Source organism: Sarcophilus harrisii, chromosome 3 (genome assembly GCF_902635505.1).
Source record: "Sarcophilus harrisii chromosome 3, mSarHar1.11, whole genome shotgun sequence".
In the NCBI taxonomy this organism is placed as follows: domain Eukaryota; kingdom Metazoa; phylum Chordata; class Mammalia; order Dasyuromorphia; family Dasyuridae; genus Sarcophilus; species Sarcophilus harrisii.
This window is the reverse complement of record NC_045428.1, coordinates 600,009,104-600,036,306: the sequence shown is the minus strand read 5'-3', so window position 1 is coordinate 600,036,306 and position 27,203 is coordinate 600,009,104. Positions and strand designations below refer to the sequence as shown.

Below are 27,203 nucleotides of genomic sequence, written 5' to 3'. Positions count from 1 at the left end.
GCTTCGGGAGTGCCCCTTGGCACTCTGGGAAGGGCCAGATTCTGGAGGCCCCTTGGGATGCCATTGCCAGAAGCCAGAGGAGAACTGATGAGGGGCTGAATGGGGGCGACTGGCTCTGAACAGGAAGATCTGTGGTCTAGACAGGTGGTCTCCAAGGGAAGGTCCCTGGAGAAGGGGTCCAGGATGATTATTATCATATATTATGGAGGAAATAGAGACACCCCACCTAAAGCAGAGCTCTTGGGAAGGAGAGTCCTCAAGGACTTATAAGAGTATAAAGGGGTCTGGAGACCCCCAAGTTTGAGACTTGTTGGCGTAGACCTGGAGTTGGATGTCTCGGACATCCCCCCCCCCATAGGCTGGATTGCCTCAGTGGAACTGCTTGCTCTTTTAATGACCCCCAAGTTTCTCCAGGTAACGTGCCCATTTTATGCTAATATTCTTGAGGCAGCTGCATAGTGCTGGGTCTGAGTTCCAATCCAGCTTTAAACACTTTTGTGTGACCCTGAGAATGTCACTTAACCCATCTGTCTCATTGCTGTAAAATGAGGAAAACAACAACACCTCCCTCCCAGAGTTGCCGTGAGAATCAAATGCAATTATCCAGGTCCAGAATCCACCATCATCACCCATCGTCCCGTGAATGATGTCTGGCTGCCAGCGACACAACAGGACCATAATCAAGGAGACGCTGCTCGGGCAGACAACGGACGTCAGGAGATAGACTTGTGCTGATTTTTTTATAATTATAGTAAGAGATTATTTGCTCACACAAGTACTTCTTTCTTTTCTGATTAATTGTGTGAGGCCAGATTTTCTTCATATATTTCAACTCAAAACAATATGTCAAAATAGATTGAAGCAGATGAAAAATCAAACTTCTATTAATAGAAGGCAGAATTTATAGATTTATAAAATATCTAAAACAATGTCACTTTTCTCAATTTTTGTCTTGAAAACAGCTAATTTTTTCAAAAATAAATTTAAAGTTCATTATTTTTATTTTATTTCTAATATATTAAATCAGAATATATATAATTTGATATAAATACCCCCAAACAAAAACTCTTTGAGGTTTTTAATAATATTAAGAGTAAAAAGGGGTCCTGACTGATACAAACTATCTGTGTGATCATTATAGCAAGTCATTTAATCTCTCTGGCAACTCTCTAATACTATAAATTACCAAAAAAAAATTGCTGATCTGGAGGCAGCTAGGTGGTGCAGTGGATAGACCACTACCCCTGAACTCCAGGAGGACCTGAGTTCAAATCTGACCTCAGACACTTCCTAATTGTGTGATTCTGAGCAAATCATTTAACCCCAATTGCCTCAGCGGGGAAAGTTGCTGATATGCTTTCATGGAAGGTTTCCATAATGGTAACAAATATCATTCTCTTCTGTAAGGATGGATTCTTTTTTCTACCTTTTTCTCTTAAGCTTTTCATTCATTTCTAAAAGGGTCCCTTAGTTTCTGATAACTTGACTTATACAGAGGTGCTACTGAAGCTTCCTTACCTTGTCTTTTGGGAAGGAGGGGAGAATATATTTTAAGTTTTGGTAGAAAGCAAACATCACAACAGCATCCATGAAAACCACTGTAGAATCTTCCTTTCTCTCTGTTTTCTGGTAGCTTTTGTGGTCTAAGACTTGGAGTGGCTAAGAATGTCTTCTGGGAGTATGAAATTGTGATGAGATATATTCCCACGTATATAAGTAAAAATCTGGAATCTTAGATGTCTATGTAGGTAAATTGTGAGAACGCCCCGAGTCTAATCTCAGGATAACTGTTTATACAGACCAACTAAAAATTAAGGTGTAATACTTAGCACAGATCTTTGTATGTAGTAATCTCATAAGAAATGCTTCATTCATTCATTCATAGCAACATTTGAACCTAGGAATTAGTTGGTTTTTCCAATAAAAACTGGGAAATCTCAGAAATAGTGGATCTTTTGATTTCTGAATCCTTAAGTAAATGGGAACAGATATATAGCCCTATGGCTAGAGTTCTGGACATGGAATCAGGAAAACCTGAATTCAAATTTAAATATAGACACTTACTAGCTGTGTGACTCTGGCCAAGTCATTTAATTTATTAGCTTCACTTTTCTCAACTGTTCTCCCTAGGGTTGTTGGGAGGATCAAATGAGATATTTATAAAAGAATTCAGCACAGTGCCTGGCACATAGTGGTTTGATAGAAATATTTATCTCTTCCCTACCCCTTACCCACCTTTGGCAACATATGGTAAACTAGGGAGACGCTCATTGTAAAAGACTGGTCAGGAGGCAAATTATTATTTTTTTTTGGCCATAGCAACTTATGAATTATTTCTGTCAGGAAAAGGACTGTGATCTCTGTGGTAATGGGAGAATTCAGACTGGTACAGAAAAGGTTTAAAAATAAAATAGTTTATTTTAAACAACACTCAAAGAATACAAATAGGCAAACTAGAATACAGAATTAATCTCAAAATGAAACTGCAAAATCCAAACTATTTATACTTTAATTTTAAAAATCAAAATATCATAGAAACACTAATAAAATATTAACAATTTATTTGTTCTTTATGCTCTTGCACTTTCTTTTCAGTCTCTGCATGTATAGTTTTTCTAGGGTTGTCCTTGCTTTTTAAAAAATGCCACGATAGGCCATGGTGAGAGTAAAGAATAGCCAAGAAAGAGTCTACTGCTTTCTCCACTAACTGAGAAAATGTTTCTTTATCTGAACTCAATTGATCCTTTCATGAGTTCAGCAGCCTTTCTGTGCTTCACCTACGAGGAGTGTGGTAACTATATATATTTCTGCTTGTTCTCCTTTTCTTATTACAGAATTCCATCTTCCCAAGCTTCTTAGAATTATTCCCATTTGCCATTTCTTACAAAGCCATCAACATTCCATTAAATCAATATTCTGCAGTGTGTTTGGCCATGTTCAATCACTTTATTTCCAGTTTTTGTTTTTTAGTATCACAAAATGTTGCTCTAATATTTTGGTATATATGGGACCTTTCCTTCTTCACAATAGTGGGTTCTCTGAAGTCAAAAGGAAAGAGCAATTTAGTAACTAGTCTGGAATAAATCAAATGGTTTTCTGTAGAGGGTCAGAACTCTGGAGAAGTATACTTGAAACAAGGATACTTACAACAAGGTGTTAACTCAGTGGAGTTGATGATAATGGTTCTCTAGTTCACATATATCTAGTTGGATATAAATCATTATTATAATCACTCTAGTTTGATATAATGATATAATCGCTCTAGTTGGCATATACTCAGTACACTGTAATGATGTAATTGTAATAGGGTATTTAAAAGCTGAGAGAACAGTCAGAGTGAACAGACGGTGAAGGAGACAATAAAGACTTTAGACTATTCCTGACCATTCTCGTGGTGACTATCCTGCTAAGAACAAGGCCCATCTGGAGGACCTCCAGAAAGCTCGTCTGGACATTAGTTTTCCAGAATAGTGGGATCAACAATGTGCTTAATTTCCCACTGGGATGATTTTTGCCTCTGAACAGTTTGCAATTGTGAGGTTAAAATTCAGGTTTTATTTAGGTTATCTTAGGGTATCTTCCTTCAATCAATTCCTTTGCCCATGTATCAAATGGAGAATGGCCCTGCATTTTATGCCATAGTCAACTCCCTATATATTTTGGAAATTAAATGATCAGATGTTTGAGAAAGATAGTTTTCCATTCTATGGCTTCTCTTATTCTATTTTGTTCATGAAAAATTTTAAGTTTATCATTGAAATAGTATATTTTATATATTTAACATCTACTGGTCATCCTGCCATCTGGCAGAGAGGGTGGGGGGAAAGAGGGGAAAAATTGAAACAAGAGGTTTGGCAATTGTCAATGCTGTAAAGTTACCCATACATATAACCTGTAAATAAAAGGCTATTAAATAAAAAAATAAAAGAAAAAAAAGAAATAGTATATTTTATTCCACACTAGGAATAGAATTCTCTGACGTTCTCAGTGAAATGACTGGCTTACTAAATGGCATAATATCACATATTTCAGATGACTACTTTTTAATGGATCGTGGAGGAGCTGCAGTCTTCCTATTCTCATTTGGGGATGAGAGGTCAAAAGCCTTTTGAGTATAGAAAATATCAAGATGGTACACAGACTTGGAAAAGACTGACTTATGATTAAGAATCTAAGTTTAGGTTGTATACAGGGTACATGTTGGGTTTGGAAATGTATTGAGTGTTGGCAATCTTGACAGCAAGAGAATCATTTGAAATTTGGAGTTGTACTAGGATGTTTTGGGGGGACTAATTAGTTTTTGGAGCTACCTGACATATTACTTCCAAACTCTGGTATTCTAAGTCCTTGTAACTGTTAAATAACAGAATATATAACAAAAGAGAATCAGAAATTCTCTACCTTTAGCCCTGGAGAATGAAAACCCAAATGTGGAGGTAACACACAAATGTTAAATGACAACAGTACTCAGATTCCTAAAGATGCAGATGCTGGAAATCAGAGCACCTAATCACACATTTAAAGGAGCATCTTACAGTTGTAAATACTGTCAAAAAGAACTTGGAACATATTTGGGAAATTGCCAATACTGGAGGTTATGATACATTATGATTTCAACTGAAAAAAAAAGTCCTATCTCCTGCCATCTGTGAAATCTTTTTTATTTTTTTCAAATTGTGTATTCCCCTAAGTGTATAAAAACAGATTGTGTTTAACTTGGTCATGAGAACCACAAACTCTGTGTTTTTCCTATAGATATTAATAAAATACCTAATGTTTAGATCATGCTTTATATTTTGCAAAAGATCTTTCCAGACAGAATCTCTTGAAGCCTCACAACAATAATGTAAGATATGGACGTTACTAGGGTTATTAAACCCAGTTTACAGATGAGGAACTTGAGTCTCTGAAAGATTGATTTACTAATGGTACCCACATTTAGAAAGCACCAGGGGGAGGATTTGAATTCAAGTCTTCTTGAGCCCTGTCCAGCTTTCTCTCTATTCACTATAGAACACTGTCTCTCTCAATATGAATCTTTCCACTATTAGGATGTCCATATAATTGGAAAGTCACTGTAATACCCATCCATAATTCATTAATAGGGAATCCTCTATCTAGCACTAAAAGCTCTCCAATGTGGCTCCCACCTACCTTTCAAATCTTATTTTGTGCTCCCACATTCTCCATCCTGGACAAATTGGTCTGCAACATACTGTCCAGGCAAGCAATGTTCTCTGTTCTGAATGCATGCCTTTGCATAAGTGGTGTTCCTTATCTAGAATGCACTCCATCCTCACTCCTCTTATAGAATTCTTAGCTTCTTTCAAAGTATGGTCTGTGTTCCACTCACTTCCTCTAAGAATCTTATCCAGATTCCCTCCACTAGCTGTCTTTCCATCTTGAAATCAATTTGTGTATCTTTTATGTCTCCTTTCTTATCTACAAGTAGAGATATTTCCTTACAAGAAGGGACACTCACCACGGGAAAGAATACAGCTTGTTTTCCTTATTGTGCCAGTTTCTAGCATACAGTTGGTGCATAAATGATAAAGGCTGCTTCAAAAGGGGGAAAACGCTTTCAAACAATCAGTAACATCATGAAACTGCTCTCTGGGATGAAATCTTTGATGATAATTGAGGAAGGAGGATTCAGTAACGGATTTTCACTCAACTCTGTAATTCTCTCATATGCAGCAAGATTTGTGCTCTATGCAAAGACCTTTCCAAATTCATCACCTCCAGTTTGCTACCTCTATACCTGGAAAGCTCTCCCTCCTCACTAAAAGCTTAGCTCAAGGGTCTTATCCTGTAGTAGACTTTTCCTGATCTCTTCAGGGTTAAATTTGCTTCCAGCCCCAGAAACCACACTGTATTTAGTTACCTGTATACATACTGTTCCTTCCAATAGAATGTAAGCTCACTGAGGTCAAGGACTGCATCATTTCTGTTTTTGTATCCCCAGTGTCTAGCATAGTGCCTTGCATAAAGTAGGCAAATAAATGTTCATTAAACTGAATTGGACTGAATTCATTATATTCATAAGGCTTCTCTCCAGTATGTATTTTCTGATGTCGTATGAGGTCTGTGCTCCAGCTGAAGGCCTTCTCACACTGATTACATTTATAAGGCTTCTCTCCAGTATGAATTTTCTGGTGTCTAATCAGTTCTGTGCTCCTGCTGAAGCCCTTTCCACACTGATTACATTCATAAGGTTTCTCTCCTGTGTGATTTCTTTGATGTACAGTAAGGGATGAGCTCCGGGTAAAGGCCTTCCCACATTCATTACATTTAAATGGCTTTTCTCCAGTGTGAATATTCTGATGTCTGATAAGGTCTCTACTCCAGCTAAAGGCCTGTCCACAGTGACTACATTCATAAGGTTTCTCTCCAGTATGAATTCTCTGATGTACAGAAAGAGAGGAACTCCGAATGAAGGCTTTCCCACATTCATTACATTTATAAGGCTTCTCTCCAGTATGGATTTTTTGATGTCTAATAAGGTCGGTGCTCCGTCGGAAGGCCTTTCCACATTCATTGCATTTATATGATTTCTCTCCAGTGTGGATTCTCTGATGATAAATGAGAGATGAATGTTGAATGAAGGTTTTACCACATTCATTACATTCATGAGGCTTCTCTCCAGTATGAATTCTCTGATGTACAGTAAGGTTTGCACTTTGTCTGAAGGCCTTCCCACATTGATTGCATTCATAAGATTTCTCTCCAGTATGAATTCTCTGATGGCAAATAAGGGATGAATGTTCACTGAAAGCCTTGCCACATTCATTACATTTATGGGGTTTTTCTCCAGTATGGATTCTCTGATGTACAGTAAGGGATGAGCTCTGAGTGAAGTCTTTCCCACATATGTTACATTTATAAGGCTTTTCCCCAGTATGAATTTTCTGATGTCTAATCAGGTCTGTGCTGCGCCTGAAGGCCTTCCCACATTGGTTACATTCATAAGGTTTCTCTCCAGTATGAACTCTCTGGTGATAGGTAAGGGATGAGTGATGGATGAAGGCTGTACCACATTCATTACATTTATGGGGTTTCTCTCCAGTATGAATTTTCTTATGATAAATGAGCTTTGTATTCTGGATAAAGGCTTTCCCACATTCATTACATTTAAAAGGTTTCTCTCCAGTGTGAATTCTCTGATGTCTAATGAGATCTGTGCTCCAGCTGAAGGCCTTTCCACATTGATTACATTCATATGCTTTCTCTCCAGTATGAAATCTCTGATGGTAAGTAAGGGATGAGTGATGCATGAAGGAAATACCACATTCATTACATTTATGGGGTTTCTCACCAGTATGAATTTTCTGATGGTAAATAAGTTTTGTACTCTGGCTAAAGGCCTTCCCACATTCATTACACTTATAAGGCTTTTCTCCAGTGTGAATCTTCTGGTGTCCAATAAGGTCTGTGGCCCAGTTAATGATTTTCTCACACTGATCATTTTCATAAGCTCTTTCTCCATTAGACTTTCTATGTAAATTAATAAGTTCTGATTGATAACTGAAGCATTTCCCCCATTCATTACAATTAGAAAATGTATTCCCTGAGTTGATTTCTGTATGCTTAACTGGGTTTGAATATTGCCTGAAGTCCTTTCCATCTGTATCACATTCATGTTGACTTTTTCCGATGGGGTCCTTCTGTTGTAGAGCAATTAATGACTCCAAATTAAAGCTTCTTTCAAATGTATGACATTCATCATTTTGTCCTTCAGGAAGTGTTTTCTGAGAGGTAACTTTCAATTGTCCTAAATGACTTTCCTGATTTCTCAGCTTCATTTCTAACTTATCATCATATTCCATGCCTTCTCCCAATCTGAAGTCCCAGTTGCATGTGTGTCTCTCCTGTGATGATTGATCCATAGAAATGGCCATCTTTGGAAGAGACGCATTGGTTTCAGGCCTAGTCTTCCAATCTGAAGGAAATAAAAAATATAAATATATCCTTTCCCCCTTACTGGCAGAAAGTAAATTGTTTTATACTTTGTCTCACTTTCTGTTTCCTTAATCAAGCATAATCTTCAGATCTGACATTGGCCTCCATTTGTAGTTATTTACTTTTCAAATAACTTTTGTATGTATTATAATATTGGACCATAACAACAAACCTCAGATCCAAGTAGGACAGGTTACATATATGAGGAAACAGGCTCAGTGTGGTTAAATAATTTTTAAAAACAAAGTTTTCAGACATCATATTGAGAGAAAAATTAAATTCAAATATCCAAGCTAAAAGTTTTATGAACCACTAAACTAAGAAGACTGGTGACTGATAATTAAGCTTTAAGAAATTAAAAGTTAAGAACCATAAGAACCAAAGGACCATAAACACTAAAAAGACATGTCATTATTTGGAAAGAGAAAATTCTGAATACTACCAATAACAAGTTTCAGTAATGATGATGGATAAATTTCTAAAAATAGGTTACAAAACAGATGGCCCATGAATAACTGAAAAGAAGCAATACAAATAAAGCATGTTACATGTAGCTCTTTGTCTCTAATAAATTAGCCTACTATATGAGAATAAAGTAGTTATAACATATGCAGCCTATGGAGTCATATTTGAAAAAATCTTTCATGTACTTTTGGCAGATGAAGGTAGAAAGTGGTTTGGATATAGTACTCTAAAACAGTTTATTTAACTGTTTAAGCTATAATGCTCAAAGAGTTTGATTAATGGGTTGATAGCAAACTTGATTGAGGTCTCCAGCAATGCATGGACTTGTCTTTGTCCTATTTGACAATTAATAATGACTTAAAAGAAGACATTTCTTTGACATTTGCAAATGACACAAGGCAAGCTGGTTATCCAATACACTGAATAACAACAATCACAGCAAGATTTCAAAGATTATTTTAGACAGGAATGGTTCATAGATGAGAAAGAGATAATATTAACATGTATAAACCAAAGGCAGTTGTAAGAAAGCATTTGTATAAGTACCAGATGGGGGAGAAGTGGTTTAGTAACTAAATACATGAGAAAGAAGGTCTGACAATTTTAGTTAAACCTCAATGTGCGGTAAGATATTTGGTGAATTTGACTAATTGCAAGATCAACATGAGGTTTAAAAAAGGGAAAAATCAATTACAAAGGCACCGGTCTCAGGGTAGCTTAGCTATTGGATAATGACAAAGCACTTGCTGCTCCAGGAATTAGAGAAGGTTAGAAATGTAGAAACAAGACCTGATGAGAAAGAACCCAAAGTAGGGAGGATAACAGGCCAGTGGAGCAAAGAACACAAAAAGGGGACACACCATTGTCATCTTTAAGTACATGAAAAAGTCAAATGTCCTTAGGAATAGCTTTTAAATTGTGTTGCCCAATACATAAAGCTTTTCTTCAATAAATAGTCATTAATAAATTATCTGCTGTGGACAATATTGTAGGCCCTGGGTTACAAAGACAAACACACAACTGTCTTTGCTTTCAAAAAACTTCCATTGCTATCCCAACTTATGGCCAACTGGAGATGACTGGATCTGTACCAGGGCATCATGGTGAGAATGATGAAGAGCTTTTTTCTCTGCCATTTTATGTAAATAAGATTCGGTTTTGTAGATATGAGACAAAAGTTATCTAGTAAAAAGTAAATCCACAAAGACCGGGAGGTTGATTGGTTGTTGGTTTGATTCTTCCTCTCTGGGAGTTTTTTATGACTTTCACAGTTTCTGTTTCTGAGATCCAGTTAATCACAATCTTTTTTAAACCGTTTTTATAAATATGAAAAATTAGCAATTTTAAGACTAATTCAGTCATTTCACTTATTTTGGTTTTTTTTTTCCTGAAAAATTATACTCTGGTTCTGTTACTGTGCCATTCTAGGGAAAATGAGGTAAACACATCCCTCTCAGTACAATTTGTGGTCATTTGAAATGCTAACAAGACATTACATTAGAAATCAGATTTGACCACAGCTATAATCTCTAAGGCCAGCTTCCTATCTATTTAGTGCTCTTTTTTTGAAATACAACTAGTTGGCTTTGATAATTTACTTTATTCCCACTCCATTCACTGTGAATTTTTCAGTTTTTATCAATAATTTGGTTTTCTCCTTTCATTTATTTATTTATTTTTGGAGCAAATTAGTTAATGGTCTGTTAATTGTATTAGTCTTTTAAAAACAACTTTATCAACTAAATATTACTTTTATGCTTAGCTGGGACTTTTTATTTTTCCAGCTGAATATTCAAATCCCACCTCCAACTTTTTGAATACAGTAAGAGTAAAATATTTTCTTCTAAGGACTATATTAGTGGCAACACATAAATTCATCTTTGCTGTTTCCATTAGTCTGTTTCTAAAGTTTGTTCTTTGACCTGTCAGTTTTAGAATAATACTACTTAAATGCCACTGAAACCTGGGCCTTCATTCATATCTCCCTGTGTCATAGAATACATAATCATATGGGTTCTAGAAGGATGCTTTTTATATTTTAGCCATTTATTCATAAATCTTTCATGCCTGAAAGTAACCATTTAAGGTTGAAATAGGCATATTTCTTAAAATTCTCCTTTTATAACAATAAAATTCTATTATATCTCATGTTTCTAATATTTTGTTCAAATATGTACTTTTAAATCTATTAGGTTTATCTAAAACTCTTAACCTACAACTATTGCCTATTTAAAAGTCTCTGCAATTCAGTTCATTTTTTCTTTAGATACTTGGATACAGTGATAACTGGCAGCATAATTAATGAATTTCATTATCTATGCCGCCTTTGAGAATAATATAGTTTCCTTTTATCTATGTTATGGCTACTATAACTGCTTTTCTTGGACTGAAGTATAATAAATTCTAGTACAACTCATTTTAAGTTTTTATCAATACTTTGAACAATGTTTCTTATATATTCCAAATTGTTACTTTCTAACCTATTCTGCCATCATTTTATTATTATGAAAGAATTCATTCTGTTAACATTAATTTTTAGTTTAATGCTCATTATTCCCTCCAGCAAATGTTACATTACAGTGCTCTACTCCTTCTTTGTCCTTATCACTGCAGTATGTTTAGTGATATAACGTAGCCTTGCCCAACCTAGACTAGATGTGGTTTAGATCCTGCTCTCCTCCAAACAAGTAACACTATGCTTAATTCATCTGTGGCACTCCAGTTTTTCTTAAGTACATTGTATTCATGTCTTTTTGTATTTACATCAGTTTCATCATATGTCTTCTCCAACAAGCCCTTAACAAAAAATACTAGTTAAGAGAAACCAATCCCTAGAGTCGCCAAATCTGACAATCTATATAATACTATATAGTATGAAGTCCCTTATTTCTCTACCAAGAGGAGGAAGGCAGGTGACATCATTTATTTCCCTGAGACTAAAATTGGTTATTACAATAATTCATGCTTGGCTTGCAACACTTCTGGTCTAAAAACCTGGAAGTTTTTTGGTCTATCTCTTTTTTTTTTTTTTTAAACAGGCTTTGCCTTAGTTACCCCCCCCCCCAACTTTCACTCACTAGCATCCCCTTTCTCCTAAATGCGGTGTTATGCATTGGAGCCTTTGTCTTTGATAGAGGTAGGAAACCCAGCAGAAACATCCCCTAGAAATTGTATCTCTTCCTTTCAAACACTTAACTCTTAATGTCTCATGCAAAGATGTTTAAGTCTCCCCAAAGCAGCTGCAGCAGACAGAGAGCACCTCACCTTAAGGATACACTAGAGAAAGATAAGTTGTTCTAGGGTACTTAAAAAGGCCAAGGTCTCCCACTGCAACTGGGATTATTTCTAATTATCCAGTCTTGCCACTGGACTCAGAGCTAGAGGAGAGAGTGAGTCCATAGACTCTGCACAGCCCAGTCTCACTTAAGTGCAATTCACTTCCAAGTCAAGTCATCCTCCTGGAGTCACTGATCCACTTTGAGAACAAAGGACAAACAATAGCAATCTATTTGAATACTCAATACCTGAACTCTGCTCTTTAGATTTCCAAGGAAAACATGACAATATAAGGCTACCTTCACTAGACACCTTCTAGTTCTTTCAAGCTCAAAAGACATTTACTTTCTTCGATTTTTTTTTTATTTTAATACTTCATTCGCATTCAAAAGTTCCTGTCCAACTCAGCCAATAAAGTACAAAAAGAATGCCTTGAAGTCACTGATTCTGTTAGATGTCCTTCTCATAACCAAGATGGAGGAGGGTTTCATTATTTAGTTCCCTGGGACTCAGATTGGTCATTATGATAATCCAAGTTTGGTTCTCCCCAGTGATTATGCTCATATTTGGACATCATTTGGTTTTTGGTAGATCGTGCCCCAGATTTACTCTTCACTTGTTACTGCTTATAAATAATCCTGAATGATTCATAATGGGTACCTGGTATGAGAGCTCTCCTAGTCACTAAGAGATAGTCTATTCCTACAAGCTCTGAATGTCAGAAATTCTATTTCCGAGGATATTTCTCTTTGCAAAGTATCCTGTGCAGTTCATTGATCTCTGCCCTCTGGTTCAAATACTTTGGAGTGAATTTTATGATTCCCTGAAATATAATCTTCAGTCCTTTTTTAAATATTGCTTTTCTGGAAGATAAATGCTCTGTAGATTGTCATCAAGCTCTGTCTTCAAGATCAGCTATCTAGTTCTCTGTTGTTTTTCCAATTTTGTTATCTTTTGACTTCGCTCTAATTTGTCATTTAGCAGTAGAATTTTCAGCTCTTCCTTTCCCATGTTGTTTTTCAGAATATCCTCTAAATGAATAAAACTTGTAGTAGTTTTCATCAAATTTCCCATGCCATCTTTCAATTCCTTTAAAAAGGAAATTGCTTTAGCTTTTTTTTTCAACCCCCTCTAGAAGTTCTTATAACCAACCATTCCATTTTTTTTTTCTGGGGTTTTAGCTATTCTTTCTATAGAATTAATCTCTTCTGGAGTTCTCACACTGTTTATGTCATAGTAACTCTTAACTTAGTTAATTCAAGTGTTTTGGGCACTCATTTCTCCTTAGTTGTTTTTTTTTTTTATGATTTTTTTTTGATGAAGATTTCTTTTCATTCCCATCTTTAGTCATTCTTTGTGTTCAATGGGTTTCTCACTGTTTTGAGGTAAATGAGAGAGATATATGTGATCTCTTCTTCAGTTCTGTTAGTGAAAATCTCATGATTTGTTTGTTTTTTACTCTGCATTATTTTGCATCCTGCTTCCCCATTTATTTAAATTTTCTACTGGCCTGAACAACCGTCTTGTGTACTCAAAATTCTACAGAACAAAACTATCAGAACCAAACAAAAATCTGTCCATTTCCTCACATCACACCTCTTTTCATTGACAGCTTATGTACCAACTCAAGTTCTCAAAGTGAAAATCAATGATACAAAAATTGATTTCACCTAGGTTATCCATTCTTTAGGAAAGCAAAACTGAAATATCTTTCTGTTGTCTAAGAATGTAAGTTAATTAGGACAATATTATTCAGACTGGATTCCCTTGGCATATGTGTTGTTTCTTTTTGACTACCTGTAAGTATTCTTTTCTTTAACCAGGAAGTTAGTGTTGATAATAATAAATATCAATAAAATGACTTAATATTATTTATATTTCTTTATATAATGCCTAGAAAATATATTTTCAAGATGCACATATCTAGACTATGATTTGAACTACAGTAATGGTGGACTCCTGGACAGGGATGGTAATAAGAATATATTTGCTTAATGTCTTACAAATCTAATATAAAGGAATTTAAACTGAAAAAAAAGGAGGAAAAGAAAACTTGTTCAAGGACATCCACCAATCTAGCTAGGATAAAGAATAGCTACACAGAACCAGGAGATCATTGTACATGACAACAGCAATATTATACAATGATCAATTCTGATGTACATGGCTCTCTTCAACAATGAGATGATTCAGACCAGTTCCAATGGTCTTGTGAGCAAAAGAGCCATCTATACCCAGAGAGAGGACTGTGGGAACTGAGTGTGGTTCACAACATAGCATTTTCACTTTTTTTGTCATTGTTTGCTTGCATTTTATTTTCTTTATCATTTTATTTCCTGGTTTGATTTGATTTTTCTTGTGCGGCATGATAATTGTATAAATATGTATGCATATATTGGATTTAACATATACTTCTACCATGTTTAATATATATTGGACTACTTCTTATCTGGGGGAGAGGCAGAAGGAGGGAAAAACTGGAACACAAGGTTTTGCAGGTGCTAATGCTGCAGAATTATGTATGCATGTTTAGAAAAATAAAAAAGCTTTTTAAAAAAAATAGCTACAATATGTAAAGAAAAGCAGCTGTGACATATTCACATGAGATAAAATCCAACAATGGAAGTTTAATAAAATCCATGTTCTTAAATGGCCTACACACAAATGCATAAAGTACAGGTAAAAGATAAGATGAAATGGAGAGCTAGCCCAAGGAGGCAAATCTCAGAACCATTGAGAATTAGCAGAATGAGACCCATGACCATAGACTTTGCTTCTGAAATGGTATAACTTGTTTGAAAAAAACTTAAGAAATAAAAAGATAGGGATGAGTAGAAGTGTTTATTAAGATATTCTCCTAGTAGAAAACCCAAGCATTATTAGAGGAGACTATGGTGGAGAACATGCAGGTGAACATCAGTGAAGTCAGAGACAATATTGTCATGAGAATATCTGATAGAATGAATGTATTCTAAATAGAAATAAGAAATAAATTATTTTTTAAAAAGAGATGCTCAAGACTTGTGTAAAGGCATAATCTGGAATTAATTGGAGACTTCATTTGCCTAGCTATATTGGAGAGTTCTCTTATCACATATAGAAGAGCAATAGTTTGAGTGACTTGCTTTAATGATAAGTATACCATATCAAAGCTGGGGAAGAAGGACCAAAGGGGGAATTTTCTTCTACTTTGGAAGAGACGGATGGGGTATGTAAATCATGGGGCTCTTGGGAGTTTATTCCATATTAGAGGTAGTAAAGCAGTAGTCTGACAAGTTTTCTAGCCTTTGAATGTAGAATTCTATGCATGAATAAATACACACAATAGCTTAAAGGTCAAGAAGATAGATGTGTACAGAGGATGGAGACCAGGTCAAGAAATGGAAAATAACTATCACAATGAGTCATGATCCTGACATTTCAGGAGGGTTAAACTTTGATTAGTTAAAGTTGGTAAGAAAAGTGAATGAGAAGTGGGTTAATTGTATCAGAAAGAGGATGACCTAAAAAAAAAAAAAAAAGAAATAAAGAAAAAAAGCTAAAAGACACCAGCACTCGGAATGGATGGAACGATCATAACTGATCCCAGAATGCAATACTGCTGAAGTCCTCATCGGTCCATTTTCCCTGCCAAAGATCATGATTTTTGGATCAGAAAGAAAAGAATAAATATAGGAATTGTTACCTGGGATAAGTGAGAAGAAAACAAAAGAAAAAGATGACTTGGTATAGATGAACTACATATTGGGTATTAAAGGCTATAGATATGGTTGGTGTCAATAATTGTTCCAACATCTTTTTTTTAAAACATGTTCACATTAGTTATTTTTTAATATAGGCTGCCTTAGTGAGCCTATATTACATATAATATAGTGAGTTTTCCCTTTCTAAGACAGGAAAACAGTTAAGTAATACTTGACAATTTTTGGAAAATCATTAATTAACAGAGAAATATTGCAGGACTGGAGAAGAAATATCTTTTTTCTTCAGAAAGAAGAGAATGGAGGCTAAAAATCATAGACTGACCTTAATTTTGGCAAAGTTCTAGAAGAGGTATTAAAAGGATGGCCAATAATACCAGAAAGGAAAAATGCTAATAAAGTATTGGCCACCATATGTACTCTGCCAACAAATCCTATTAAACTACCCCCCCTTTTTTTTTTTGGACAAAGTTGCTAGACTGGCACATCAGAATGCTTTATAGCAAAGAATTTGAGAAAGAGAGAAAGAGTGGTACCTACTATTGGAGAAAAGATGGAAATTTAGGTTAAATAACTTGATGAATATAGAACTGGTTTAATGAAAAGACCCACAGAATACTCATAAAATGGATCATTGTCTACTTGTGAGATCTCCAAGAATCAGGGTTTATCTGCGTGTCATTAACAGTTTTATCAAGGTCTCAGATAAAATCATAGATATGTTGCTTACCAAAATTGTCGGTGACACAAAATGCATGAAGATTATCACAGAAGGACAGATTCCAAAATTAGAGGATAAAATTTAGTAAGGATAAATGTAAGGAATTTGCTAGTCTTCTCGCACTGATTACACACCAGTAATTTCTCTGAAGTATGAAGACTATGCTGGTAAACAAGGAATAAATGCTGGCTGGTAGCTTATCCATGATCATTAATTTACAAAGTCTTGGCCAACTATGCAATTCTCTGGTGTACATAACAAGTCTGTGTTCTGGATGATTATTGCATTCTACATTCATTATAAGACCTCAATGGCAATGTGAATTTTCTGATGCCTAATAAGTTCTGTACTCCAGCTGAAGGTTTTCCCATGCTGAACACATACGTAAGGCCTCTCACCAAGACGAACTTTCTAACATTTAATACAATCTGTGCTACACCTGAAGGCCTTCCCACATTGGTTACATTAATATGGTTTTTCTCCAGTGTGAATTCTGTGATGTACAGTAAGAGATGAGTTACAAGTGAAAGCTTTCCCACATCCATCACATTTATAAAGCTTCTCTCCAATATGAATTTTCTGGTGTCTAACAAGGTCTCAATTACAATTGAAGGCTTGACCACAGTGATTACATTCATAGGGCTTTTCTCCAGTTTTTCCCACACTCATTACATTTATAAGGTTTTTCTCCAGTACGAATCTTCTAATGTCTGACGAGATCTGTACTCTGGCCAATAGCCTTCCCACATTGATTACATTTGTAAGATTTCTCTCCACTGTGAATTCTCTGAGATAAGAGATGAGTAATGGACGAATGCTTCGTCACATTCGCTACACTTATGGAGCTTTTAACCACTATAAATTTTCTGATGATGAATAAGCTTTGTGTTCTGGCTGAAAGCCTTCCCACATTCACTACATTTATAAGGCTTCTCTCCAGTGTGACTCCTGTGATGGTAACTGAGCGTTGTCTTCTGACTAATGGACCTGCCGCATTCATCACACTTAAAAGGCTTCTCTTCAGTATGACATTTTTGATGGTAAGTGATGAGGGATGCATGAAGGCTTTCCCACCTTCACTGCATTCATAAGGCTTCCCTCCAGTGTGAATTTTCTGATGTCTGTTAAGATCTGTGTTCCCATTAAAAGTATTCCCACACTCCCTACATTCATAAAACTTCTCTCCCGAATGATTTTTGTGATATTGTGCAAGGTTCAACTGATAATTTAAATGTTTAAGTTCTTAGTACCCTTTCCTGAGTCAATTTCCATACCTTTTATGAAATCTGAACATTTTCCAAAATGCATGCCATTTGTGTCACATTCAGGACGATTCTGTACTAAAGGAACTGTTGAAGACACAGCCCTGACTCTGGGCTCCAGTCTCTCCCAAAGAGCTGATGCTCATGGTCTCTCTCTTTGTGGGGAATTTTCTTGGATGTAACTGCTAACTGTCTGGAAGGAATCCTTTGATTCCCTTGCTTCTTTTCTAATTTGGCTCTTCCCACTATGAAGTCCCAGAGACAGTTGCTCACGAGTCTCTCCCAGGATGATTCTTCCACAGAAATGTCCAGTTTTGGAGGAGACTCTTTGATATCAGGCCTAGTCTCCCAATCTGAAGGAAATAAAAAATACAAATATATCTTCTTTCCTCTCGTGGGAAAAGAAAACTGATTTACATCTAGTCTCAACTTCTGTCTCCTCAAGGAGACTCATCCAACTCGAAAGGAGAGAATTAGCATTAATAAAATACGATTCCCTCCTATTTACTTTACAAAGCTTTCACACAAATTATGGCTCTGGACCTTCACCACATGCTTGTGGTACAGGAAGACTGAAAGCAGGATTTGATTTTATAGAAGAGGAAACTGAGTTGGAGAATAGTTAGGCAAGGCCACTAAAATCACATTGCTGCACAGAGTTGAGCTGGGATTAGAATTCAGATCTTGTGACTACTGATCCAGCCTTCTTTTCTCAAGACAACGCTTCCACAAGAATGCCTTGGAGAGGGATGTGAAGCCTAAGAAGCACCTCATCAGTATGAATGAATTCAGGCTCCCGGTAATGAAATCTCAAGGGACTAAGAGGACATCAAGGCCCATTCACAGCAAACATTTATTAACTTCTCAGGAGTCGAGGAGCACAAGTAGGGTACCAGAAGATGGATTCTCTGTTTTGTATTGGACCCACAGTCAGGTTGGGGAACTATCACACTGGATAAGAAGAGACCAACTACAAAGATAACCCTAAAACACATCCTGCTCATGCTCGAGAAAGATAGCTTTAATGGTGACCTGTGTCCAGCAGACAGGGTTCAAGAAGCCTGTGCTTGTGTGTCTTAGCAGGTGCCCACTGCCTCTGAATCAGAACACAGAAGCCCTTCCCCACCTGTCTCTAGCCAATCTTTCCAGATTTATTTCATCTTTCTCCCTCTTCCATCCTCACGCTCTCCACGGTCCAGTCAAAGGAGTGCTCCCAGCTGCTTCTGGGCATTGGTTTTCCTCCTCCATTTCTGCCTCTTGGGATGCCCTGTTCCCTTCAGGCCTTCCTTTCCTCAGGAGCCACACGCTATCAGAAGTCCCTTCTGACCGCCTCATCCAGTGGTTAGCCCCGTCCACCTCATTTCTCTGTGTTTACCACCACATATAGGTGGAATGCAGGGTCTCTGGAGCCAGGAAGACCTTAGTGGAGAACCCAGCACAAGGTGAGAATGTGGCGGATACTTAGAGCACAGGTAACGGGATCATGGGATTAAGTTTGGAAACTTTCATGGCAGTCCTATGACTTTGGTGGAAGGAGTCCTCAAGGAGGTCAATGGTAGCCCAGATTTAGAGAGGTCAAGGCCAGACCAAGCTGACCATCTTCTGAACACAGCCCCCAGCACCACATGGAGAGGACGGCCTTGGGGAATGGGCACGGCCAAGGAGCTGAGAGCCAGGTTCCCAAAGAAAGCGGCTGAAAACTCAGGGGAAAGAGACCCAAGAAAGGAGAAAGAATGCCTCCCACCATCTCGCTCGGGGGGACGGTGGGAACAGGAAGCCCCTGCTGCCCAGGGCAGCCCCTGGCCTGACTTCCCCTGCCGAGGTGACCATTCCCACTCTTCGAATGAGAGCAGCCAGTCTCAAGGCCAGCCACGGCTGGAGGAGGAGGCCACTTCAAGCAGAGTGTGAGCTGATGCTCCCAAGGAGGGAAGAGAAGGGGACGGGGCAGGCTCATCCATCCCAATGGTAGAGATGAAACAAACAAGTGATAAGCCCCACTTCCAGGGCTGCTCTGTATGGATCTGGTTGGGGGGCTGCCCAGTGTCTCCTGCTAGGCTATGAAATCCCTGAGGGCAACTTAGGATAGCCCAAGGCCCCTCGGGGAGACCGAGAGCCCTTCCAGGCTTCAGTGCTTACAAATATCACCTCCTGATCATTATTCTCATGGAAGCCGAGGCGCGCCGCACAGTTAGTGTGAGTCTGAAGCGAGCCTTCCTGCCTCCAGGCCCAGGGCTCCATCCACAGTACCAACAGCCCCGCTCAGCTCAAGCCTGCTGCTCCTCCACATATGCGAGAGTACGGGGGCGAGGGGCTGCCCCCAAAGGGCTGCATGTGACCCCCGGAAGCACCGGCTGCTTCGTGTTGTCACTGTCCAGGACGACGCCCCTCGCTGGGCAGGAGCGTGGTCCGGCCTGCCCACCTCAAAGCCCAGCTGCTCTGGAGGCAGCGCTCAGGAAGATGCAACCCACAGGAAGGGGGCCGGAGCATGTCCCCTTCACTACCTGGGCCCGGCTCACCTTCTGCGCCTTTCTCCGGGTCACTGCTCTGCTCGCCCACCTCCCTGCCTCCACATGAGCTTTCCTTTATGCCTGCCATACTGCTGCGTGTTTACTCACTAAGATGTACGCTCCAACAGCAGCAAAGGGCAGATTTTGGCCATGTACCTGCCATGGCCCCACATAGAGTCTGGTATTCAGAGACGCTTAATATGTGCTTACTGGAAGGAATGGCAATCACCCCATGCAGCCTCCTCTGATACGAAGCCCAGAGACAGAGAGCAAAGGTCACAATGGACACTCCGGTGGGCCTTTCTCTGCAGGAGTCCCACCGCCCCTCACGGGTCTGCTCTTAGCTCACTCACCTGGACAAGAGCCTCTTGAGCCTTCTCTCTCCAGCATCCCCGGGCCTTCCCCTTGCTCCAGCTGGGAGACCACATCGGGTTTGGGAACTGGAAGCCCTGTCCATGGGAAATGGAAGGTGCTGAGGCTGGACTGGAGGCCACAGCGGGGGAGGAGGCTGAGGGGGTCTGGGGCCAATGCCCAGGGGGGTTGAAGCAGACTTTCTTCCCAGAGTATGGGGGAGGGGAGACGGTCACCGAGCGGGCTTGGGCTCAGACACAAATGAGGTCTTTGCTGCTCTCCTTGGGGGAAAGATGAGACCATTTCACATTGTCAAAGGGATGTCTACACAGGGATCTGGGGCATTTTTTGGCTTGAAAAGAGAGGGAAGGGGAGAGACTGCCACAGGACAGGAGGGGCAGGGCCTCAACCCAGTCACAGGTGGGCTTGGGCCCCCGCCCCACCTGGGAGGTGGGGGAGGCAGCCGAGCACCCTCACCCAGGGACAGCAGGTTCCTGTAGTTCTCCAGCATGACCTCCCTGTACAGCTCCCTCTGAGAAGGGCCCAGCTGCCCCCACTCCTCCGGGGTGAAGTCCACGGCCACGTCCTTGAAGGTCACCGACTCCTGCAACACCAGAAGGCCGCTGCTCACCGGGGGCCAGCCCACATGCGGCAGGGATGGCCGGGAAGAGAAGGACGCAGTCAGCCCTGAGCTGCCCCGGGGACCAGGTGCTGAATGTGATCCAGACATGGGTCTCCTAGAACCTGAGGGTCCCCAAAGACCCTTTCCTTCACCCTCACGTTACAGGTGAGCAGAGCTGGCTGCAGGCATCCAAAGGGACCAGTGCTCCTTCTCTATGCCCCTGCCGTGGCCCAGCACTGCCTATGGGAGCACCAGCTCATGCCCGCCCCTTCCTGCCGGAGGTGAAGTAGCTGCCACACGAGAGCTCTACAAGGTCCATGTCCCCCTCCAGTCATTCCCCTGGGATCAGACTTCCCAAGGCTTCCTGAAGGCCAGCCTCACGGAGCAGCAGAGGAGGCTCCGTGCCGGGGGTGGACACTCGGGCCAAGGGGACCGGCCATGAGCTTGGCTGGGCCCCTTCTGCCGGCTGCTGGGAAGGGGGGATGGGAGAGGCTACGTTAGTTCATCTACACCTGGTCATAGCTCAGGGCAGCTGGGGGGCCACGGTGCAGAGAACGGTCAGAAAGACCCGAATTCAAATGCTACCTCAGATGGTCAAGGCTCGGTGACACTGGGTGGACCCTTCCCCGCTGTCTGAGAAAGCGCCGACCTGCATCAGTGGGTGGCTTTCCTCCCTTGGGAGTTCCCTAGACTAAGGAAATCCCAAGGCCGACCCCCAGCCCATCCTTTCACGATGTACCCTCCCCCCGGGCATTCCTGACTCCAAGCCCTCCCTGCCTTGCTCCCCTGGTATTCTGAGAAGCTGAGGTGAGAAATAAGGGCCTCTCGGGCCCATGGAGCAGCCGGGCAAAGGTGCAGAGACGGGAGTCTGTGCCAGCGGCAGAGGCCGGTGTGGCGGGAGAAGGCGGCAAGGGTCTGCTTGTGGAGATGACAGAGAGCCAGGGAAGATTACGGAGCAGGGGGGAGCGCTGCACTAGACTGGCACCAGGAGAGGGGCGCCCAGCAGCTGGGCAAAGGCCTGGAGGGGCAGGGGGAGCCCGAGGCCACAGGCAGATGACTCCGGGGGGGGGGGGGGGGGACCGGGGGGGGGGGGGGGGGGGGGGAAGGCGAGGGCTGGAGGGGAAGGTAGGACTCCCCTGGAACTCCTGAGCTCGGCCGCAGGGGACTCTGGGTCTGCAGCTTGGGAGACAGATGCCAGTCTGGAGCCCCATGACCCAGAATCCCCTGCTGTGCGAAGGGGGGTGGGACACAAGGCAAATTGGGGGAGTGTGGACACTCCTCCTGGGCCTCAGCCCCCTGGATTGGCAGGCCCTAGAGTCAGAGCTCAAAGGGACCTTGGGGGTCAGGTCCCAACCCTCACTGGTCGGATGAGGGAACTGAGGCCACAGAGGCTAACGGGGTCATTCAGCTAGCAAGCGCCTGGAGCCTGACCGAGCTGGGGGCCTCCTGACTCCCGCCCATGCTGGGAACCAAGGGGCCACCGGGAAGGTGGGAGTGGGCTCCAACTCACCAGGGCCACAGCTCTCAGGACCCCGGGGGCCATCCCCTCGCAGGCCAGGCAGAAGCTTCCCAAGGAAGAGCTGGGGAGAGAAGAGCAATGAGCTGTGGGGACAGCCGGCCCCGAGCCCCGCCTCCACCCGGCCAGGTACAGTGCAGACAGCCGGAGCCCCGAGCCCCGCCCCCACCCGGCCAGGTACTGTGCAGACCGGGACAGCCCCGCCCCGCGCAGACTTCGGCAGCAGGGAGGGGCCCAGCACGACGCCACCTGCCTGTCCGGGAAGAGCCAGGCAACGGCCACGCCCCCAAAGCCTCCGGTTCCCTCTCGCCCACCAGGCTGAAGGGGGCAGTGTACCCCGGGAGCTTCTCTTGCAGGCCTGCGGTCAGGGGCAGATCGGGGGAAAGCCCCTGGGTCGGCGGCCACTTCCGGGGGCTTTTCCTTTCCTTGTTTGTTGCCTGACGCTGGGAAAGGCTGGGGAGGGCGGGGCACGGGTGGCCTTGGGGGCGGGGCAGCTGGGATGAGGGCGAGTGCTGGGCTCGCGGGCCAGTGTGGGCACGAGGCAGGACCGGCCCCGGCCGCCCGGGCTCATCCTCCTACGGCCTCGTTTCCTGGCTGCGAGCGGGCAGGGCCGGCTCCCGGGCTCCCCGGGCCTGAAAGCGCTCCATGGGGCGGGCCAGGCGGCTTGGGGTCTCCCCGGGGCAGCCCCGAGGGGAGGGGCTCCTGCGCGGAGGGGGGTCCTCAGGCGCGGGGAGACTCGGCTGGAGAGGAGGGCACGCTGGAGTTGAGGCGGGTTGTGGGAGTGCGGGGCTCCGACAGGGCTGGGGAAGGAGCACCGGCGGGGGTGGGTGGAGGCGGGGCAGGAGCCCCTGAATCCCCAGGAGGGGGACAGGCCGAGCGTTTAGATGCTCGGGTCCCCAAAAGGTTGGCTGGGATGAGGGCTCCTGAGTCCGACGAGGAGCTGAAAGGGGGACACCCACCGGACGCCTGGATGCAATGACTGGGGGAGGGGCCAGAGACGCCCCTGCCCACTCCGGGCGGACCTTGGGGGAGACTCACCCCGAGCAGCAGCGGCCACGAGGTCACGGGGAGGGGGGCGGAGAGGAAAACGGAGGAAGCGGAAGTGAAGCGAGAAGGGGAATCCTGGGAAATGTAGTTCGAAATCCCAGGGAAACTTCGTGAGCATATCCAGGAGGGCCGACTTTCCCCTCCCTACTGTACCATCCCCTCCCATGGAAGCCTGAGGGGCGAGGCTGGGGGAAGAGACTCCGCTGGAAGTTGGGGGAGGAGCCATAAAAGGCGGGGCTGCAAGGAAGAGGCGGGGTTAGAAGGGCGCGCAGAGTGGGTGGGGCCAAGGTAAAGGTAGGCGGGACCAAGAGGAGCTTTCTTCTCCCTCCCCTTCAGGCAGCACAATCTCTTCCAAGGGTTTTGCTCCCATTCCCTGCAGAGCATCCTGGAGGAGGAGTTTAGGCTGCCCCACCCCTCCCCTAGCGCTTTGGACTCCCAATCCACGCCCCCAAAGCACATGCTTTGGTCCTGCTGCCGCTCCTTAACACAGCATCCCAATATTTAATTTGTTCACTAATCCCTTCATTCACCCCTCCTTCCCTCTCTTCATTCTTTCCTCCTCCCCTCTCTTCATCCACCCTCCCCTTCTTCTTCCTCCATTTCTCCTTCCCTCTTCCCATCCCTTTCCCTTTCTTTTCCCTCCCATCCTCCATCTCCTTCCTTTCATTCCTCCCTCCTTCCCTCTCTCCATTCAATCCTTTCTTCTCCCTATATCTTTCCTTCCTTCCTTTCTTCCCTTTTTCTCATCCCTTCAATCCTCTCCCTTTCCCCAGCCAACCATTCCTCCCCTTTACCTTCTCCCTCCATCTCTTCTTCCCTCCTCCAGCCTTGTCTCCTTTGTTCTAATCTCTAGGGAAGAGGCGCCTTTTCTCCAGGCTCCCTATTCTCATGCCCTTCCTCTCCTAGAGTGTGGCTCCTGAACATGTCCCCTCTCTTATCTTCAGTCTCTTCCTCTTAAGCCCTAGAGCTTGATACATTACCAACCTGGGGGCAGAGAAGGGAGGAGAAAGGAGAGGATTGGAGATGGGAAGGGACCAAGGAAAGGAGGAAGAAAGGGAAGTGAAGGGAAGGGAGGAGAGAAAGAAGAAAGGGATAGGAGAGAAGGGAAAGAAGGAGAAAAGGAATGAAGGAAGGAAATAAAGAAGGAAAGGAGAAAAGGAAGGGAGAGAAGGAAAGGAAGTAAAGGAGGAAAAGAATGGAAGCAAGATTCTTAATGCTCTAGGGGGAAAATGTTCATTTCTCTCACTCTAAAGGAAGAGTACCTCTGAGTACTCATAAGTCACCAGGAGGAATAAGAAGTGCTCACAATTAGATTGGAAGTAGGGCCACCAAAGACAAGAAGGCAGAATGGAGGCTGGAAAGTGGGACTGAAGGTGGGTATGGTGGGTTTCATTTGAGTGTGGGGAGTCCGATTTAGAGACTCCTGCACTTTAGGAAACCACTTTGGCAGCTCAGTGAAAATGGATTGGAGTGGAGACACCTGAGTCTAGAAGACATTGAGAAGGCTGTTGCAATGGGTCAGGTGATGAGGGCCTATACTAGAGGTGGAATGAAGAGGATGGAGATGAGATGCTGTGGTGGTAAAAATGGTACCACCTTGGAGTTAAGTCCTATTGCTGATACATTGTGACCTTGGGCCAGTCACTTTGCAAAAATTTTTCAATAGCCTGGGCAATAATCCTGGTCACCCTCCTCAAGATATCCTCCACTTACAAAGTCCTTCATCTCCCATTTAGTTATTTGAGTCATCCCTTTCATAAAAGGTGATCATTAGCTGTTCATCAGTATTAGTTTTGCAAAAACAAACAACCGCCCCCCCCCCCCAAAAAAAAACACCTTTTAGTGGATATGACATTAATAGTAAATAGATTTCTGTCAGGAATCTTTGGGAGAGGACAGGAAGGTTGGGGCAGTATGGATCAGTACAAGAGCTCTGTTCTACAGCCAGAAGTCCCAAATAAAATCCCACTATTGACACTCTACACTTAGATGATCTTGGGCAAATCTCTTAACTACCTTGTCCTGTTTCCTTATCTGTAAAACAAGGAGTATGGATTAGATACTTTTGAGATCTCTTCCAACTCTAAAGCTATGATCCCAAGGAAGATTATACATAGTGTTGCTATCATTTAGTTTTCAGTGAGGTCCAATTCTTCATGACCCATTTGTTATGTTTTGGGTTTTTTTTGCCAGATACTGAAGTGGTTTGCCATTTTCTTTTCTAGTTCACTTTGAAGATCAGGAATTGAGACAAATTGTTAAGTGGCTTGCCCAGGATCACACAGTTAGTGTTTGAGGCTGCATTTGAATTTAGGAAGATGAATTTTTCTGATTTAATGCCCAGCCATTTATGCAGTGTACCTCCTAGCTAGCTGCTCTAGTACTGGAGATGGGGAGGGAAGAGGTGGGGAGGGAATTGAGTTTCAAGTTTGGCAAGAAACCAAACTAAGCAAAATTATTCTGAACATCTAGGAATGAACTGGAAAGGAGGTCAACAGGCAAAAAATGGGAAGAAGTGCAAAACTTTTTATAACAAATTCTATTTACTATTAAGGACAACAGAACCATCACACTTAAAATCTCTCAATACTAAGTGGGTTTAATAAAGAAGTAGAAACGTGACTAAGAAAACAGATGGGGAGAAAAAATCCACTGGACTAAGTCAAGTAGAGTGGAAATTTGTGCAGGGAATAACAAATTTGGGGGGTGAGGACAGCGGTGATGAGGAATTACTGCTCTGGGTTTCTGGAGAAGAGGTAGGTAGGTGTGAGGAAAATCTCAGAGAATTAGTGATTACATAATCTGTACATACTTTCTTACTTAGAAAAAAATTTTACTTAGAAAATAGAGTACTGGACCTGGAGTCTCAATGATTTGAATTCAAATCCAGCTTCAGACATCTACTAGCTGTATGACCCTGGGCATATTGTTTAATTTTTGCTTCTATTTCCACATCTGTAAAATAAGATAACCCCCAGGATTATTTTATCAAGTGATATTTGTAGAGCACTTTGCAAACATGGCCATCATTTAACTTGTCAAATCTTCTGAATACAATATATTGCACTAGATGACCTAGTCTAAAGTGCCTTACAGCTTTAAATCTAAATTCATTGATAGAAACCAAAAGTCCAAATAGGTATAGATGTACGGTGAATTCCAGTCACAAAGGGCAGTCAATGAAATAAATGGGAAAGAGTTGGGAGATGGAATATCATGTACAAGAAGCAAGTAAACTGGTTTGGTATGAGTATGTGAAGAGAGAGACAGGGGAAAGTGCCATTAATCTAGAAAGGTAAGCTGCATGCAGTAAGTGAAAGGTTTTGCATGCCAAAAAGAAACCTGTATTTTATCTTAGAGACAAGAGGGAGCCACTGCATCTTCTAGAATAGAAGTGATACAGTGAAACCCAAAGTCTAGGAGTATTAACTTGGCAGTTATGTAGATGATGAATTGGAGGAAGAAAAAACTGCAGTCAACTGTGTAATTAGAGTTTTAGAATTCAGGCAATAGATGATGACCTGAACTAGGGTGAGGCCCATGTAAGTGAGTAGAGATGCTAGAAATTTATGGGTAGATTGTAATTAATTAAGAGAATTACAGAAAAGGGTAGAGTCAAGAATGATTGGTATTACAAACCTAAGGGAAGAGCAGGATATTGTAATTTCAGGAGAAATAGGTATATTAGAAAGAGACAAGATGAATTCAATTTTGAATATGGCTAAGTTTGAGATGATTCAGTAACTTTCTGATAATTAATAGCAAGCAAGGCATAA

At 42.0% G+C, this 27,203-nt stretch overlaps 2 protein-coding genes across 3 annotated transcripts; both read right to left on the bottom strand.

Annotated features, from left to right (window-relative positions):
* Positions 1–2,398: 2,398 nt before the first annotated feature.
* On the bottom strand, positions 2,399–23,487 carry LOC105749966 (zinc finger protein 74-like). Of its 2 annotated transcripts, none has more exons than XM_031963368.1 (5): positions 23,419–23,487; positions 22,375–22,444; positions 20,720–20,846; positions 20,245–20,340; positions 2,399–3,038 (listed from the first exon to the last, which is right to left on the bottom strand). In XM_031963368.1, the coding sequence occupies exons 2-5, from the start codon at positions 22,405–22,407 to the stop codon at positions 3,022–3,024; spliced, it is 273 nt and encodes a 90-aa protein (XP_031819228.1). In that variant the 5' UTR covers positions 22,408–22,444; positions 23,419–23,487; the 3' UTR covers positions 2,399–3,021. The 2 variants fall into 2 exon arrangements, with proteins under 2 accessions (XP_031819228.1, XP_012401291.1); XM_012545837.3 differs by lacking the exon at positions 2,399–3,038 and adding an exon at positions 14,099–18,803.
* On the bottom strand, positions 4,404–13,566 carry LOC116422108 (zinc finger protein 883-like). The gene is made up of 2 exons (XM_031957251.1): positions 5,925–13,566; positions 4,404–4,409 (listed from the first exon to the last, which is right to left on the bottom strand). Exons 1-2 carry the CDS (start codon positions 7,896–7,898, stop codon positions 4,404–4,406), a joined length of 1,980 nt encoding a protein of 659 aa, XP_031813111.1. The 5' UTR covers positions 7,899–13,566.
* Positions 23,488–27,203: the final 3,716 nt, after the last annotated feature.